The sequence below is a fragment of the Myotis yumanensis genome, unplaced genomic scaffold (genome assembly GCF_028538775.1).
Source record: "Myotis yumanensis isolate MYYU_CA2020_CCGP unplaced genomic scaffold, mMyoYum1.0.hap1 SCAF_6, whole genome shotgun sequence".
In the NCBI taxonomy this organism is placed as follows: domain Eukaryota; kingdom Metazoa; phylum Chordata; class Mammalia; order Chiroptera; family Vespertilionidae; genus Myotis; species Myotis yumanensis.
In genome coordinates, this window is record NW_027223757.1 from 80836944 (window position 1) to 80855502 (window position 18559).

Consider the following 18559-nt stretch of genomic DNA (forward strand, 5'->3'; position numbering starts at 1 on the left):
TAAAACCAAGGCTGAAAGTTGTTTTGGGAAAGTAAAATTCTGGGCTTCAATAAATTAGTTGAAAGATAACAGAGGTAAGTGTAAGTATTTGCGTTTAGCTTTGAGAATGAAATGGACCTGTGACCTGAAGGTAGGTTGTTCTTTAAAAACTCTGAAGATTTTAGTTAATCACAAGCTTAAAATTAGTCAAAGTCTGATATGGCTATCCTGTACTGTAAAAATAGAAGTATAGGTTCCAGATCATGCCAAGGAATATTCTCAGTGTTCTATGAACTGGTCAGGTCACACTTGAGATATCCTATTGTAGTAGATAGTCAGATAGGCGTGAGCAGAGTAGGAAGGATAAGACAGGTGCAGAGGGTTACCAGGGCAGAGAGCTCAGGTTGCCTAGCAACAGGCAAAAGGACAAGCCCTTGCATGACCACTCCCTTAAGCATTAACCCCTGTGTTTCAGCTCTAGACCCAGAGAAGCAGCAAAATCAGACAGAGCTATGCCATGGCTGACAGACCAGCTGCATTGACGAATGATCCCCCTATTCTGGTGCTAACCAATCAGTGGAGACCACGACCTTGAGGTGGCACACCTGGGAGGCCGATGAATATTCTATTGAAATCCTCCCCCCAAAACTTCCAGATAAAAGCCCTTAAGACAGGGACCCCACACCTGCTCTCTCTCTTTTTCTGGAGGATGCCAAGCTTTCCCTCCCACTTTTGTCTCTCAAGGCGCGTCTCTCTTCCAGCCCATCAAATGGAATCTTGACCTACCCTTCTTTGCCTTTTTTTTTTTTTTTCACTTGTGGGCATTTTAATGAACTTCCCCCTCCATGTGGCTTCAAACTCTCAGCACACAGGCCCCACCAACATCCTTAATCTTCTCCTCTGCTCTTCTGCCGAAGAACTTGGCCTTCACAATGACAGGCTGCCTTGGGAGCTTTCCCTTGCCCAGAACTTTGTAGTAGCACAATCGCACCGCATCCATGAAAGGAACAGCTCCAGTCTTGCTTTTGGCAGCATTTCCCCGTGTCTGCTCACTGACCAGGGTGCACAGTTTATCAGGGTTGACAGTTGGGCAGAAGTTCTGTTTCCTCTTTACGTGGTAATGCCTCCCACCAGCTTTCCCACAGTAGCCTGGGTGATATTTGTCGATGTTCATCCTGGGATGATGTTACCAGCCCCCCACCCCAGTGCTTGCGATGAGGCCATGGCTGTGGCTCACGTGGCCCTGAAGTTTCCGGGTCTTCCTCAGTCTGGATGGCATGTCGGTGGCCCAGATGCAAGACCTCTTTGCTTTCCCCTCCAATCTCCATTGCCTCACCTCTTCTCAGCAATTAAGATTCTGGGCTTCCTGACTTTTACCTTCAACTCCGGGCCCCAAGCATTTGGCCTTCATCCTTACTTCTCTGGTATTTGGACCCTAGTTTTCTACACTGTACTCCGCTCTAATTCACGTTTCCATCCTCGGGTTATTCCATCATCTCCCGATGCCTCAGCCCAGACCTTAGCCCTGAGTCTGAGAGCCACTCCCACATGTATCAGGGAGGATTCACCCTTGCAAACAGAAACTACTCTAGCTAGTTTTGGCAGGGAAACAAAATGTTAATTTAATAAAGGATGTCTGGCATCTCCTGGAATCTCCGAGAGGGCTGGGGAGTCAGGCGAGAGGCTCTGTAGCCAGGATCACGCCCACGTCATGTTGTGAGGGCTGCGGAGCAGGGAGAGCAGCAGTACTGGGGCTCAGCACAGCACCACAGTCCCTGCCAGTGACTCCAGGGACAGAAAATGTCACCAAGGAGGTTGTGGAAGAGTGAGCCCCTGTGGTCATCCTTGTGAAATGGAAGTTTGCAAGGCCCTGGTCTGTGTGGCTCAGTCGGTTGGGTCTCGTCCTGTGCACAGAGGGGTTGCTGATTGGATTCCTGGTTGGAGCACATGCCCAGGTTGCAGGTTCGGTCCCTGGTTTGGCTCTCACGTTGTTTCTCTCTCCCTCTCGTTCCTTCTCCCTTTCTCTCAAGAAAAAAAAAATCAATAAAAACTCTTTAAAAATTATTTTTTAAACCCTCACCAGAGGATATTTTCTTTTTCATTGCTTTTTATAGAGAGTGGAAATGAGGGCTGGGTGGGGGAGGGAGGTGCAGGAGAGAGAGAGAGAAAGAAAGAAACATAGATGTGAGAGAGAGACACATTCATTGGTTGCCTCTTGCACAGGCCTCAACCAGAGCCGGGACTGAACCTGCAATTGAGGAATGTGCTTTTGACTGGGAATTAAATATGAAACCCTTCAGCACATGGGTCAATGCTCTAACCACTGAGCACACCGGCCAGGGTTAAAAAATTCTTTTAATGGAAGATTGTAAGGGCTCCTGCTTCCCCAGTTGTTCCTCTCTGGTGTGGAATCTTTATGATTACGAATGATTGGTGAAGGCTAAGTGCACGCAGAGATGGAGGTGCCATAGAGCTAATGAAGGGTGAGCTTCAGGACCCCTCAATTGCATACCCCCTCCCCCAGCCCTGGAAGAGTCCTAGAAATGTCATAAGTTTGGGAAAATTTACAAAAGATACCATAACTACAAATCTGCCTTCCTTGTCCCACTTACTAAATTTACATATTATCAACCATAAGCTGTGAAGTTTAAAGAAACTTTACTAAACTATCCTATCTAATAATAGACAAACATGGTAATTGACCATACCTTCGCTACACCTCCCATTGGCTAATCAGCACGATATGCAAATTAACTGCCAACAAAGATGGCGGCTAATTTGCATACTGCAGGCAGGGCGGGTCAGCGCCATCCAGCCTGCCCTGCTGCCATCCAGGCCTGCTATCTGCGACCCAGAGCAGCGGGCGTCCCGTGTGTGACCCGACCCAGGGCAGATGGGCAGGGCAGCGGCGATTGGCCAGCCCACCCGGCCGCCATCTGGGAGTCCCGTTTGCGACCTGACCCGGGGCAGCCAGGCGGGGCAGCAGCGATTGGCCCGCCCGCCCGGGCGTCCCGTGTGTGACCCAACCCAGGGCGGCAGGGTGGGACAGCGTGGCTCCTCTGTCCCCCAGCTTCCTCATCACAGCTCCCTTGGGGGCCTAAGCCTTTAGTCGGACATCCCCTGAGGGCTTCCTGGCTGCCAGAAGAATGTCTGACTGCAAGCTTAGGCCTGATCCCTGGGGAGTGGGCCTAAGTCGACAGGTGGACATCCCCCAAGGGGTCCTGGACTGCAAATGAGCGCAGGCCGGGCTGAGGGACCCCTGCTGAGTGCACAAATTTTTGTGCACTGGGCCTCTAGTCAATAATATAAAAAAAGACCAACCTTATTAAAGTAAAGAAGAAAGCATATATTTATTTTTTTTTATAAAAAATATTACTGTGCTGGGAGTGGGAGTGGCCGAGGAGAGGTCAATGCAGGGAAAAGGAGACATATATAATACTTTAAATAATAAAGAATTTTAAAAAATATTACACAATCATTGTATGTGAAGACACAGAGAGTACACAGCTAAAATAACAAAGGAAAATATTAAAGAGGTGTATTAGGCAATTACTTTTAACATTACCTTAAAAATATATTTTTTTATTGATTTTCAGAGGAAGGGAGAAGGAGAGATTGAAGCATCAATGAGGAGAGAATCATTGATTGACTGACTCCTACACACCCCCCATTGGGGATCGAGGCCACAACCCTGGCATGTGCCCTGACCAGGAATCGAACCAGTGACCTCTTGGTTCATAGGTTCAATGCTCAATTACTGATCCAAGCCAGCCATGCTTAACATTACTCCCCCTCCCCCGCCCCCCCCCCCCCCCAGGTTTGTGATGGTTGTAATACTGGTCAGCTTTTGAAAATTTATAAGTTGTTTTATTTTTTTCTAAATAAGTACTTAATTTGTAACCTAATTTTAAATTTATAATTTTGTTGCTTTTTTTCTTAAAGAGGCCCATAATTGTATTAGCGTCAAGCCCCACACAACCAGGTTTTGCTCCTGGCCAAATCCATGAACCCTCGCTAAACAGGCTAAGAGCTATGGGAAATTCCTGAAACATCAAAAGGGTGTTTAAACATGTGGGGTGGCCCCAGGCATGATGAATGTCCCTTCCATAGTGCTTGAGCATTTGTCTGGCCTGTGGGAACAACACCTCTCTTGAGGAAATATAATTTGATAGGTTTTGGAAAAGGAATGGAAAGGCAGGAACACAGAACAGAAATATTGCCTGGATGTGGTGAGAAACCGGACTGTGCATGAGAAGAGATCCTGAGGATTAGCAGAGATAATGATCAGGGATGCGATGCTCATAATCAAGGTAGAGATCTCACAGCTGATACAGGTTCAGGAAGGAACTGTGCTTTCAAACTTTCTAGGACTAAAATCAGTTTTTATAGAATGAGTTTCTGTAAAAACTAAAGTTAGCAGATCTACCACTATTAATTCACCATCTCATTGTGCTGGATGAACGGTAGCAAAAATTACATTTATAAAATGTAATTTAACAGCCAAAGTAGGAAAAATAAAGTAATAGATTGACTTAGAAGAATATCAACAAATGTAACTGAAGGGCAAGTGTATCTAAGAGGCATGTTAGGCCAATGCCTATAAATACCAGACTAAATACCAGAGATCTTGCTTTGATTTTAACCAAATTTTAACTTTTCATTCTCAAAAATAGCAAAAGTAGGAATGATCACCAAAACAAAAAATATGGTTGGCATACAGAAACAGTTATAACAAGAGCAACTATTTATAGAGGGCTTACTATGCTCTAAGTATTATGCCAAATTGTTTATACATATGACTTTCATTAGTCCTTATTTGCTGGGGTCCAATCCCAGCAGGTCCAGGGGTCCCCAAAGGTGTGGACGGAGTCGGCGAAGAAGGAATGACACGAAGACAGCCTTCAGTTGATCAGCAGCCTAGTCAGGACCTATAGCCAGGATTTCCAGCCAAAGTTCTGGTCGGAGCTCTGGTTAGGAACTGATGAGGTTCTGATGTTTATTGTCTTGTTACATCCATATTTATACCAGCCGATTTTAATCCTGTCAATTTCTATTACAAAGGTTAGGGCGGTTCTTATCTCCATTCCAGGGAGTAAAGATTATGTAGCTTAACTACCCGCCTGGCACTTAATTAAGGGGTTGTATCCCCTCCCTAACCTCAGGGAAAAATCCCCACCTGGGGAAACAACCTTTCTCGGAGAGGTGACCTTGGTTAAAACACATGGCGCTAAAGAGAGCAAACATATTAAGAACAATATGCTATATATGCCAGGTCCCTTGAAACATATGCTGTGCAGATGTTTCTTTCCTGCAGCGACTGTGTCTAGCAGCAAGGATGGACTGGCTCCCGGCAAATTCCCCCTTTTTTATTTTTTAAATGATAGCGCATGCAAATCAGTGGCCACCTCTCAGATTGGGTTGTTTAAGACTTGGAAGAAGACTGGCAAGCAATGACAATAAGCATAGCTATAAACATAGTGGATGAAGCGCACAAGGAGCCCCGTTCCTTAGGAGGTTGCCGGCCTCTTCAGTCAAGAGATTTCAGCTGTCCTCAAGTTGTTGGTTTGGTTGTCCTTGTTGGTCTGGCTAGCGGGTGGCATCACTGGCGACGGGCTTCCCGACGTGTCAGCGAGTTGAAGGGCTGCATCAAAGGGTCCATCAGGGCCGTGCTTGATGGTGGCATCGGCGTCCAAGGAGGAGCAAGCTGTGTTCTCTGGGTCAGCTGTTATGGAGGATGGAGGGTAGTAGAGAGAAAAAGAAAAGAAAGCAGAAGAACTACAAGGCATGGAAGCGTTCAGAAAAAAGAGGAAGAAGAAAGGGAAGAAGGCAGCATCCTGCTCCAGCCCTTTCTTTCAGCTGCCCCTTTCCCTGTGGTCCAAGGTAGAAATGAGAAACAAGTCCTGTTGCAGTGAAAGGGAAGCTGCTGTCAGCCAGGTCTCTTATCTAGGTACTGATCTCAGCTGGACCAAGTCTCTTTCTGTTCCCGATCTGAGCTGGGCCAAGTCTCTATTCGTTATCTGGGTCCCTATCTGGGCTGGACATGGGAAGCGAGAAGCAGCCATGGGGGAAGGAGACCTTCCTCAGAAGGGGCGAGTGTTCAAGCCCCTGCACCATTGGGGGGGTGAGGATCTGTGACCCACCTCTGTTGAACCCCAAGTTCTCTCCTACTGGCCCCTCTGTGACTGTGCCTGTCTTAGGTTGTTCCTCCCTGAGGAATCTTACCCGTCTTTGACTAACCAGCCAAGCTCCGGGGCCAAGCAGGGTAATGTGAGGTTCAGTTCTGTCTCCTTGGTAGTCTATGTCCCTCTGGCCTCCATGCCCAGCAACTGCCTTTGGATCCCCTCGTCTGCTGGCGGGGTCCCGGCATTGATCACATATCTTGGGGAACCCAGGTTTCTTCTCCAGAGAGAACCCAGCTCACTCCATTGGGCGAGAGACATATCCATGGTACCAGTCACCGTGACCTCAGCATTAACAGAGAACTCAGGCAACAGCTGTGGGCAATTGGATTGTAAGAAGAGGGTCCCTCTTGACACAAGGGTCAGAGGGGCCAATACAGGAAAAAGGAGAGTCCCGGGACAGGGCTTTCTCAGCCCAGGATGTCAGGCTCTTGGCACAAGACAACTCCATGTATGGGACATATACCAAACATCCATAGTCACGGCAGAAAAGGGAGGTGCCCTTCCTGGAACAGTAGGGTAGGGAGATTCTAGAAAAGGCTGTGTTCAGGAGAGAAGGAGAAAGGCCAAAGAACCAGCAAACAAGTAGTTAAATTTTTAAAAAAAAGGAAAAAGGAAAGAAGATGTGGGGCAAAGCTGGGACATATGGAGGCACATGTGATCCTCCCAATGGACAGATTGTTCCAGCTCAGGGCTGCACATCTGCTGCAGATGGGCACTGGTCAAGTGTGCTAGGGTGAGGTGGAAACAGAGGGTGGTGAGACATAAGGTCGGACTAGACGGTCTGGAATCCACACAGGTGAGTCTGCGTCCTGTGGAAATATACAAGCATATCCTCTCCCCCGGGTTAAAAGTACATCAGGTCCCTTCCAGGCTCCTGTAAGCAAGTCTCTCCATTTGACGAGGACTTTAGGTTTAGTTAGATCAGGGTTCCAATGCCTGTACATCGGGGAATTTCCCTCAGAATCTACATTTAGTATATTAATTACAAATAGAGTATGTTGTAGAACATGATGAGGAGAGGAATATTTAAACTCATTTTCTTGTAATTTTTTAATTTGTGTTTTTAAAGTTTGGTGAGCCCTTTCTACTATTGCTTGGCCTTGAGGATTGTAAGGTATTCCTGTAGTATGTGCGATGCCGAATGTAGAGCATAAGTTTTTAAAAGCTCTAGAGGTATAGGCAGGCCCATTGTCTGTTTTAAGTGCCCTTGGTATTCCTAGGTAGGAAAAACATTGGAATAAATGTTGACTTACATCTTTAAAGGCTTCTCCTGTACGTGCAGAAGCAAGGATAACATGAGGAAAGGTATCAATACAAACATGCACATAGCAAAGTTTGCCAAAAGATGGGACATGAGTAATATCCATCTGCCATAAGTCACAGGGTCTAAGTCCTCTTGGATTAACTCCAGTAGCAGGGCTAGGAAAATGAGTAGGACAATGGCCGCAGTCACGCACAATACTTCGAGCAGCTTCTCTAGATATGCGATAATATAGACGGAGAGCAGAAGCATTTTGATGATGAATGGCATGAGACCGCCGGGCTTCTTCTAGAGCTGTACCAACTATTGGGCGAGTTAGTAGATCTGCCTGATAATTTCCTTCGCTTAAGGGTCCTGGTAGACAGGAATGAGCTCTAATATGTCCAATATAGAAAGCCTTTTCTCGTTTATGAATGTAAGTTTGTAGCTGAGTTAACAAAGAGAAAATGGCTGTTCTTCCTTGTGGGAGAGAGGCGGTCTCAATATGAGGAAATAATTTAACTATATATTGAGAGTCAGTGTACAAGTTAAAGGGAACCTGTTGCAATTGTTCAAAGGCATAAATGACTGCCAAAAGCTCTGTTCTCTGGGCTGACGTCTCTAGGGTTTGTTGAACATGGGTTATTGAATCAATGATTGTTACTGCCTTACCATTAGAGGAGCCATCTGTGAATACTAAGGAGGCAGGAGGTGATAATGGCTCTTTTGAACATTTAATAGGAAATATAAATGGATGTAGGCAGAGAAATTGCAATATAGGTGATCTTGGCAAATGATGTAAAATTTGTCCTGGGAAGTTACCTATAGCTATTTGCCACTCTTCTTCAAATTGTAATAGTGTGTCTAATTGTTCTCTTTTATAAGGTATTATTATCTCAGTAACTTCTCTTCCAAAGAGTTCGATACTGCGGCGTCTACCTTTGATAATGAGAGTGGCCACTAGGGAAGGATAGGATGGTACAATCTTCCTAGGAGTGACAGGTAAATGTATCCATTCTAATGGTCCTTCCTGCCATAAACATCCTGTAGGAGTATATTTAGTGGCTAGAATAATTAAGGCCCAAGATTTGGAATAATCTAGATACTGTAGTTGCTGTTTATTGATGGCCTGTTCTATTTTTGCTATAGCCTTTTCTCCTTCTACAGTTAATTGTCGGGGAGACTTAGGGTTAGAATCTCCCTTTAAAATGTCAAATAGAGGTTTTAAGTCAAAAGTGGTTATTTTTAGATATGGCCTGACCCAGTTGATATCACCTAATAGTTTCTGATAATCATTTAATGTGTTTAAATGATCTTTTCTTAATTGTAAAGGCTGATGGGTGATAGTAGAGGTATGTAATATTCTGCCTAAGTAGGAAAAAGAAGGTTCAGTCTGAATCTTTTCTGGGGCTATTTTTAGACCATAATTTTCTAAAGTAAGGACGGTCTGAGTAAGAATTTCCTGTAAAGTAGCCCGATCTTTATGAGCTAGTAAAATATCATCCATATAATGAATAAGATATAGATCTGAAAATTTCTTTCTAATAACTTGCAATGCCTGATCTACAAACTTTTGACATAATGTAGGACTATTTTTCATCCCTTGTGGGAGAACCTTCCATTGATATCTCTGATAAGGCTGTTTAAAGTTTTCTGATGGTATGCTGAATGCAAATCTTTGACAATCAGCTGGGTGAAGAGGTATAGTGAAAAAACAATCCTGTAAGTCAATAACAACAACACAATACTCCTGTGGAATTGCCACAGGGGAGGGCAATCCAGGTTGTAAGGAGCCCATATCTTCCATGGTGTCATTTATGGCCCTTAGATCTTGCAAAAGTCTCCACTTGCCTGATTTCTTTTTTATTACAAATATAGGTGTGTTCCAGGGACTATTTGATGGCTCTATATGTCCCTCTGCTAATTGCTGATCAATTAATTGTCGGGCTGCTGATATTTTCTCAGATGTTAAGGGCCATTGCTCAACCCATACTGGTTGTGATGATTTCCAGACTATGGGATCAGCAGTCCTATGGGCAATGGCCCCAATTATAAATCCTGTCGAGGAGTGTGAGGTATTACTCCCTTTTCCTAATCCCTTTTCTGGATTAAATCCCATGTGCAGCATCTGTGATGTTACTCTATCACTGGGGCTATATAATAGAACTCCCATTTGAGACAAGATATCTCTTCCCCATAATGTAAAGGGGATAGTCGTAATTACATAGGGACAGAAGGTTCCTGAATGTTGATCTTCATCAGCCCAAGTTAAAATCTGAGAACTCTTTTTTACATTAGATGCCTTGCCTAGTCCTACTAGGGAAGTGGAGGTGGTATGCGTGGGCCATGAAGAGGGCCAATCCTTCCCTGCTATGCAGGAAACATCTGCTCCTGTATCCAATATACCTTCAATTGGTTTTCCCTGAATTTGTAAAATTTTTGTAGGTCTAGTAGCATGGATTTCTTGTATCCAAAATGCTGCATCACTAGATCCAAAGCCTCCGGCCCCTCTGGCTTCCTGGGTAACAGCTGTCCCTATTTTATGTATTGGTAACAGGAGTAATTGGGCAATTCTCTGGTTGGGCTGAATCTGTATAGTTGTGGTGGGTGGGGAAAGTAAAATCTGTATTTCTCCTGTGTAGTCTGCATCAACAACTCCTGGGATGACTAAGATCCCCTGTAACGAGGTGGAGCTCCGCCCTAATATTAATCCTACAGTTCCCTCAGGCAGCGGCCCAGACACTCCTGTAGGAATGGCTGCTACTGGCGAGTCTGGGGTTAGTATTGCGTGGGTGGTTGAATGGAGGTCCAATCCTGCACTGCCTGGGGTTGCTCTGAAGAGGTCACTGACGGATTGAAATTTGCAGCAGAGGGGTTGAGGGTCGATGCCCCTATTATTGCAGGGGCCTGGGGCCGGCCCCTTCTCAAGTTTCCCAATTGAGGTGATGGGATATAACCTCCTTGGGAGCGATTTGTAGAATTTAAAGGCCGACCATTCTTATGGTATTTCGATCTACATTCCTTTGCCCAATGGAATCCTTTCTGACATCGGGGACAAACGGTTTTTGGAGGATTAATATTATTCCCTGATGTATTTCCAGGCTGTCGAGGAGCTTGCCATCTGGCTTGAGTATTATTATTTCTATTTGGGCATTCTCTGCTAAAGTGCCCAGATAAGCCACAAGAGTAGCAGTTCATATTTCTTTTATTACCTGTATTATTGCTGGCTTGTCCTATGCCCTGTACATATTGAGGGTATGTCTCCCCTTTGAGAGCTGCAGCTATAGCTACACCCTGTATAAATGCTGGACTTACATCAGCACACTGTTTTATAAAATCATTTATAGTTCCCGTTCTGCGAATCGGCCTTAATAAAGCCTGACAGGTATTATTAGCATTTTCAAAAGCCAGTTGTTTGATTAGGATATCGGCAGCCTCTTCATTATTGATTACTCTCTTGACTGCCTGTATGAGGCGAGAAAGGAAATCCTGATATGGTTCCTCGAACTTCTGTTTAATCTCTGTAAGGGAGGTTGTTTTTCCTGCTGTATAAGGTAGGGATTTCCAGGCATTTACTTCACAACTGTTTACTTTAATAAGTGCCTCTTTGGGCATATACATTTGCTCCTGAGCCGTGTTAAAATCACCTTCTCCTAATATCATGTCTAGGGTTACTCCTCCTCTGGATTTTTTGCTAGTGGCTACAGCTTTCTTAGCAAGATCGTCATATTCAGTTTTCCATAATAAGTAATTGCCTCCTGAGAGACAGGATTTACAAACCTGTGACCAATCATAAGGAGTCATCCATTTATTGGCTAGGGTTTCTACCAAGGTTAGTGTGTAAGGAGCTAGAGGTCCATATTCAGAGCAGGCCAATTTTAATTCTTTAAGTATTTTGTAAGGTATAGCCTCCCAGGTGGGGCTTTCGTCCTCATCAAACTCATTCTCATATGCAACTGGGAAGCAGAGTGAGAACTCAAGATCTCCATTAGCTTCAGCTTCTCTTATCGCCCTTTGAAATTTAGATATGGAGCTCCTAGGAGCCGCAGGACCTGGTTTAGGCTTTCTTTCTAATTTAGGGAGCCTGTTTTGAATGGGAGGGCCTCTCTCCTCTCTACTGACTGGAAAGGAACAATGATCATGTTTATGATATTTATTCTCCTTCCGATCAGTAGGCATAGCTAAATTGCTCTTAGATTGAGCTGGAGACAATAATGATGTGTCTTCTCTAGGTGGATCCGAGGGACTTTTTAAAGTTTGAGAACGTTCAATAGTTTCTGCCTCTGGTGCCAAGATGCCACGAATTAAATTCCAGAGGGGAAAAGCATTTTCCGGGACCTTCTGGTCCTGCGGGTGAAAGGTGTGATAATTCATAAATTGCTCTCCTATTTTAGTCCAAGTTGTTAAATTAACAGTTCCATCCTCAGGAACCCATTGACATGCATATTCTATAAAACTTTCTATCTGACTGGGAGTAATCTCAACTCCTCTGCTAGCAAGCAGATGCATCAAAAGATTAACACAGAGTCTTTTTTCTTTAGACTCAGTATGACCCATCTTGTCAATCTAAGTTTTGTACTAACTACCTGCTTACCCTACTTATCCTCTATACGGGGGGTCTTCAGCACCCTACGGTGCAGTCCTATCCGTCCCAAGTACGTCCAAAGTACGGGGGGACTTACCTTCGTGCCCCACGTTGGGCGCCAGTTGCTGGGGTCCAATCCCAGCAGGTCCAGGGGTCCCCAAAGGTGTGGACGGAGTCGGCGAAGAAGGAATGACACGAAGACAGCCTTCAGTTGATCAGCAGCCTAGTCAGGACCTATAGCCAGGATTTCCAGCCAAAGTTCTGGTCGGAGCTCTGGTTAGGAACTGATGAGGTTCTGATGTTTATTGTCTTGTTACATCCATATTTATACCAGCCGATTTTAATCCTGTCAATTTCTATTACAAAGGTTAGGGCGGTTCTTATCTCCATTCCAGGGAGTAAAGATTATGTAGCTTAACTACCCGCCTGGCACTTAATTAAGGGGTTGTATCCCCTCCCTAACCTCAGGGAAAAATCCCCACCTGGGGAAACAACCTTTCTCGGAGAGGTGACCTTGGTTAAAACACATGGCGCTAAAGAGAGCAAACATATTAAGAACAATATGCTATATATGCCAGGTCCCTTGAAACATATGCTGTGCAGATGTTTCTTTCCTGCAGCGACTGTGTCTAGCAGCAAGGATGGACTGGCTCCCGGCACTTATTACAACCCAATATGTTAGTGTCATTATTCTCATCTTACATATGGGTAACTGAGTCTTTTTTAAATTAAATTATATACATATCATTGCACATCGTCTGTATGTTGCATTGTGTGCTCACCCATCGTCTCATCTCCTTCTGCCATCCATTGAAGGACGCTTAGGGTGTTTCCACGTCCTGGCTACTGTGAATAATGCTGCAACGAACATAGGGTAAACTGAGTCTCAGAGGGTTTCAATGGCCTGTCAATTCGCCAACAGAGCATTATGGTGCTTTTCAGCATTCAGCTATCCTGCCTTCATTATTCTGCTGAAGCACACCTAGTGGAGAGAGCATTATGCCAAGATGTATGCTCTGTTCCCCCGCCACCATGGCAAGTTAAATTTATCTCTGAGAGTCTCAGCCCCCACTAAGGAACAATGGCCCATTCAGAGTTGCACAGAAACAAATGACCAAGCAGCTTGGATTCCTTGCAGAATTCCTTGCAGCTTGTTTAAGGGAGGCAGCACAGCTTCACCGGAATTTGTCTGAAAAATTGCAAGAGAGAAAGTAGTTTTACATCATGGATTACATTCAGCCTCGCTTTTCCTTTCCAGTTTTTCAGGTGGGGGACTGAAGCAGCTGGGCTCCAGGCAAGACGGGCCCCGGGAGCTTGCCTGCAGACATGTGGTTGCACAGGTGCAAAGACACAGCCCTGTGTTCCCAGAACAACTGAGATAGAGAAGAAATAGAGATAAGGAGAAGCTGCAGATAAACTGTTTCCTCTTTCAGTGGTGCAAGCAACTGGGTACAAAGTAAGCATGCCCCAGTTTTTAGCCCCTTTAGTTTTCTTCATTTTATTTATCACAATGACTTTTCTTACTTATTTGCTAATTATCTTTCTCCTAGAGTCGTGGTCGGCAAACTGCGGCTCGCAAGCCACATTCGGCTCTTTGGCCCCTTGAGTGTGGCTCTTTCTAAGCCTTGGGAGTACCCTAATTAAGTTAGTAACAATGTACTTACCTATATAGTTTAAGTTTAAAAAATTTGGCTCTCAAAAGAAATTTCAATTGTTGTACTGTTGATATTTGGCTCTGTTGACTAATGAGTTTGCCAACCACTGTCCTAGAGCATGCGTTTTCACAAGGATAATATCACCCCCAACAGGATAAAACGTGGTTCTTGGATGGGTCCGGCCGGCCCAGCCCCAATTGGGGTGGATCAGGGCCAGGCCTGTTGGGAGTAGGAGATGGCAGGAGGTTGGCCAGCTGGCCCGCCCCAATCAGGGCCCAATCAGGACCAGGTTGGCTGGGGGAGGGGCCATGGGTGATTGGCTGGAGGGCCCCACCCCCCCCATTGGGATGTGGGGGCTGATTGGGGGTCAGTGTCCAGGTGAGGGGCTGTGGGAGGTTGGCCAGCCAGCCCCACCCCCAATGGTGTGTGGGCGGCTGATTGGGGGCAGAGCTAGCTGGGGGGAGAGGCCACAGCCCAATCGGGGTGGTGGGGGCTGATTGGAGGTAGGGCTGGCTGTGGGCATTGGGCCGGCTGGCCCTGCCCCTAATTGGGCAGGTTTGCTGGCTGCAATGGATGTCAAAGCGACTGGTCTTTCCAGTCATTGCAGCTTTCCAGTCGCTGGCTTTTTATATATATAGATAAACATAGACAGTACATAAACAGATACATAGTATATCTGTGGTATTAACATTTCATGGTGGAGGTGGTTAGGAAAAAACACTCTAAAAAGTTTCATTGGTGGAGGGGAATAATGAAAAAAGGTAGAAAAGGATTATTATAGTTGAGCTTCAGAAGGAGAGGACCTATAGATCCTTGTAGATTGTAGTCCTAGTGCAGTGATGGCGAACCTATGACACGCGTGTCAGAGGTGACACTCGAACTCATTCTTTTGGTTGATTTTTCTTTGTTAAATGGCATTTAAATATATAAAATAAATATCAAAAATATAAGTCTTTGTTTTACTATGGTTGCAAATATCAAAAAATTTCTATATGTGACACGGCACCAGAGTTAAGTTAGGGTTTTTCAAAATGCTGACACGCCGAGCTCAAAAGGTTCGCCATCACTGCCCTAGTGTCTAGCCACATGTAGCACAGAGAATGGGCATGAGAAGTATTTTGAGGGATCACCCCTTCACTTGCCTTAGATGACAGGTCACGGTCCACATAGTGCTGCCATTCCTTTAAAGAAGGGGGAAGGAGAGTTGAGGAAAGGGAATTAGGTAGAGGACATTTTTTTCGGAAGGAAGCTTGGCAAGTGGGGGTAAAAGTGCATAGTGAATTATCAAGGTCATCACTCAGAGCAAAGTTACCTTCTCTATTTTTTCAGAAAGCTGCTCGGTTACAGTGAGCTAGTGTTGACATTTAGCTATCTCTGTGAAATCTCTATCATAAAAGGCCTGTGGTCATCATGCGGTAAGGGCGGAACGACCAAACAACTGGTCACCAGGAGGTGGGTGCATGGAGCACCTCTCATAGGCCGGGACTCGCAGCTTGCGTGGGAAGGCGGGGTTGGTGCGGTGGAGGCGGGGCCTGCGGCTCACGCAGAGTGGGTCTGGGGTCCCTGGCTCATGCAGGGCGGGTCTGGGTCTCGCGTGATTTCGCCCACTGGGCCTATAGTATGTCTAACATAAAAACTGGCACATAGCCGAAACCGGTTTGGCTCAGTGGATTGAGCGTCGGCCTGCGGACTGAAAGGTCCCAGGTTCGATTCCGGTCAAGGGCATGTACCTGGGTTTCGGGCACATCCCCAGTCGGGGGTGTGCAGGAGGCAGCTGATCGATGTTTCTCTCTCATCGATGTTTCTAACTCTCTATCCCTCTTCCTTCCTCTCAATAAAATCAATAAAATATATTTAAAAAAAACTGGCACATAGCATGTACATCAGAATTTTCTTGTTATTCTCATGTTATTTACCCAATACCCTTCTTTAGGTGTTGTTATATCTTCCACATGAACTCAGACTTGAATCTGAGCAGCTCAAGGCCCTGACGGCCAAGGAGAGCTGTGAGTGGGTGTAAAGTGTGGGAGAAGACAGGTTCGGTGGCTTTCAGTCAATTCATAGGATCCATTTGTGGCCAGACAGGCTCCATTCCCGACCTCCTCACAGACTAATATTGGGTTCCTTTTAGGCCAGACTTGGGACAGCTGAAGATCATTAAGACAGTGGGCATTTCTTGTGGCCTCTTTCTCTTTCCCCAGCCCAAGACTTCTTCCTGCAGCTTCCTCTCATGAAGGGTCACAACCTTAAATGGTTCTACAGAAAAAGAAGAAATGCCACGGTCATGCTCTGGTGCTCACTGATTTCTCAACCTTATGCTTCAAGTACCATGGTCATGCGAGGAGACTTTCAATAGGAGGACCTGCAAGGGCGTTTCACTCTGCACTGTGTTCTGTATACCTCGTTCTCCTTTCTACATATTTCAAATGGCACACGATTCCCATGTGTTGGTTTATGTAGACAGAAACACTCTTAATAATAGATTAGACCTAGATGGGATTTCTACCTATTGATTACAAAAGTTTCCAGGTAAAGCAATAACAATTGTAAGAAACAGAATGATTTAACAGATGTCTACAGATGAGGTATGAAAATATACCCCCACATTTCTCAATATGATGATCTAAATGATCACAGAAATGATTAAAGAAGAATAACTGGATTGGGAGCATAGAAAAATATGTTCCATTGGAAAAAGGAGGAGATTTGACTGCAAGAAGTTCATAGAATCACAACAGAGGGGGGTTATTATCCTTAAAGAAGGGTCCACGTTTTCTCTGAGATTTTTGTAGAAGGAAAAGATGATGGACTCAGGGAAATATTGAGGTGGAAAGTGAGCTAGAGTTTCCATGACAGGTGTCTCTTGATCTGCCTCAAAAGGAACATTCTCAAGGTCTGGCCTCAGCAGAGCCTGTATCCAAAATTATATTTTGAGTGCAAGGGAATGCTCCCACAGACCTACTATTTCATTCTGTCGTGTGTCATCCATTTGTGAAATCAGCGAGCCCCTGTGAGAGTGATGGTCAGGGTTGGCAGGTTGTTCCCAGTCAATGGAGATCTTAGTCATACTAACACCACAGAAGCCATCCTCCCTGAGGAGGGTAAGAGAGGTCACCCACTGTAAGTGAGGGCAGTGAAGAGGAACTGGGAACTTTGAGATAGCTCTTGTGGGAAGTGCATATGAAAGTTCATGTGCCCTGAAAAAGTGTTTTTGATTTTCAGTAATCAAAAGGAGAAGGAGCCCCAGCTGGTTTGGTTCAGTGGGTATAGCATCGACCCATGGACTGAAGGGTTGTGGGTTTGATTCTGGCCGAGGGCACGTCCTTACCTCAGTTGCAAGCTCAATCCCCACCCCTGGTTGGGGCATGTGCCAGAGGCAACTAATCAATGTGTCTCTCTCACATCAATGTTTCTCTCTCTCTGTCTTTCCCCCTTCCTTTTATTCTCTCTAAAAATCAATGGAAAAAATATTCTTGGGTGAGAATTGATAAAAACAAAACAAAACAAAAAAACAGGGAAAAAAACATGCTTAATCACATTACTTAAAGAACATTTACACTGACATTTTTAAGCTTAGAGATTTTAAACAACCAGAATAGATTTATTAAAGAAAGAGTGAAATTATGAAAGTACAGTGGAGAATCTCTTAGACCTCCACTGACCCAACTCCCTAGGCCAGCCAATCCTCTCTATTCTCACTGTGACATTCTCGCAGATGCCCATGGCATACTGTCATGCAAATTGCTTACGGCTAATTCACTACTTTCTACTCGCATCTGTTGAATTGTCTGTGTTAAGAGTATTTATTACAGCAATGACACATTAAAATTGGACTTTTTAAGTGTACAGTTGTATGAATTTTGACATATTATACAGATTAGTATAACCGACACCATAATCAAGATACAGAAAAGTCCCATTATCCCTCAAAAGTTCCCCATGCTATTCTTTCATAGTTATAGCACCCCCCCAACCCTATAATGGCAATCGCTGATCTATCCTTCAACTGTATAGTTTTACCTTTTGAGAATGGTATAAATGCTATAAATAGTCCATAAGCTTTTAAAGCTGGCTTTTTTTTCCCATCCAGCATACTGCTTTTGAGATTCATCCAAATTGCTGCATGTTTCAATAGTTTATTTCTTTATGTTGCTGCATTATTTTATTTTGTGGATGTACCACAGCTTGTTGAGACATTCAGTCATTGAAAACAACTCATTTGGGTTGTTTTCAGTTTGTGGCTAGTAGGAATAGACCTACTAAAATATTCATGTACAGCCTTGGCCTGTGTTCCTAAGTGGTTACAGCAACAACTGAGAAGGGAAGCAGGTTCAATTCCAGTCAAGGGAACGTACCTGGATTGCAGGTTTGATCCCTGGCCCTGGTTGGGGCATGCATCGGAAGCAACCAATCCAGTTGAGGCAACCAATCTAGGTGTCTTTATCACCCTCTCTCCCTCCCTTCTGTTCTCTCTAAAAAATCAATGGAAAGAAATATCCTCTGATGAGGATTAACAAAACAAAATATTCATGTACAGATTGTTTTTAAAAAATTGATTTGAGAGAGAGAGAGAGAGATCAATTTGTTTTTCCATGTATTTATGTAGACATTGGTTGCTTCTTCAATGTGCCCTGACTGGGGATCGAACCTGCAACTTTGACATACTGGACGATTCTCTAACCAACTGAGCTACCTGACCAAGGCCTTGGGCTTTTGTTTTAGACATTTGAGCACATCCCCTAACTTATATAGGAGCTAAAGGGTTAAAAAGAACTGTGAGATCATGTGAGAGGGCAGAAATGGCACAAAAAATATGAAGAGCTGAAGGTGAAGGGTGCTGTCTTTGGAGATAGGGGATAGCGTTGGAGTACACCTTGAGTTTCCAGAACACAAGCCTCACATTGTATACACAACAGGG

General features: G+C 44.7%; 1 protein-coding gene across 1 annotated transcript; it reads right to left on the reverse strand.

Moving 5' to 3' along the window:
• Positions 1-832: 832 nt before the first annotated feature.
• On the reverse strand, positions 833-1153 carry LOC139012913 (large ribosomal subunit protein uL15-like). Its single transcript, XM_070419115.1, has one exon. It carries the CDS (start codon positions 1151-1153, stop codon positions 833-835), a length of 321 nt encoding a protein of 106 aa, XP_070275216.1.
• Between the last annotated feature and the right edge of the window lie 17406 nt (positions 1154-18559).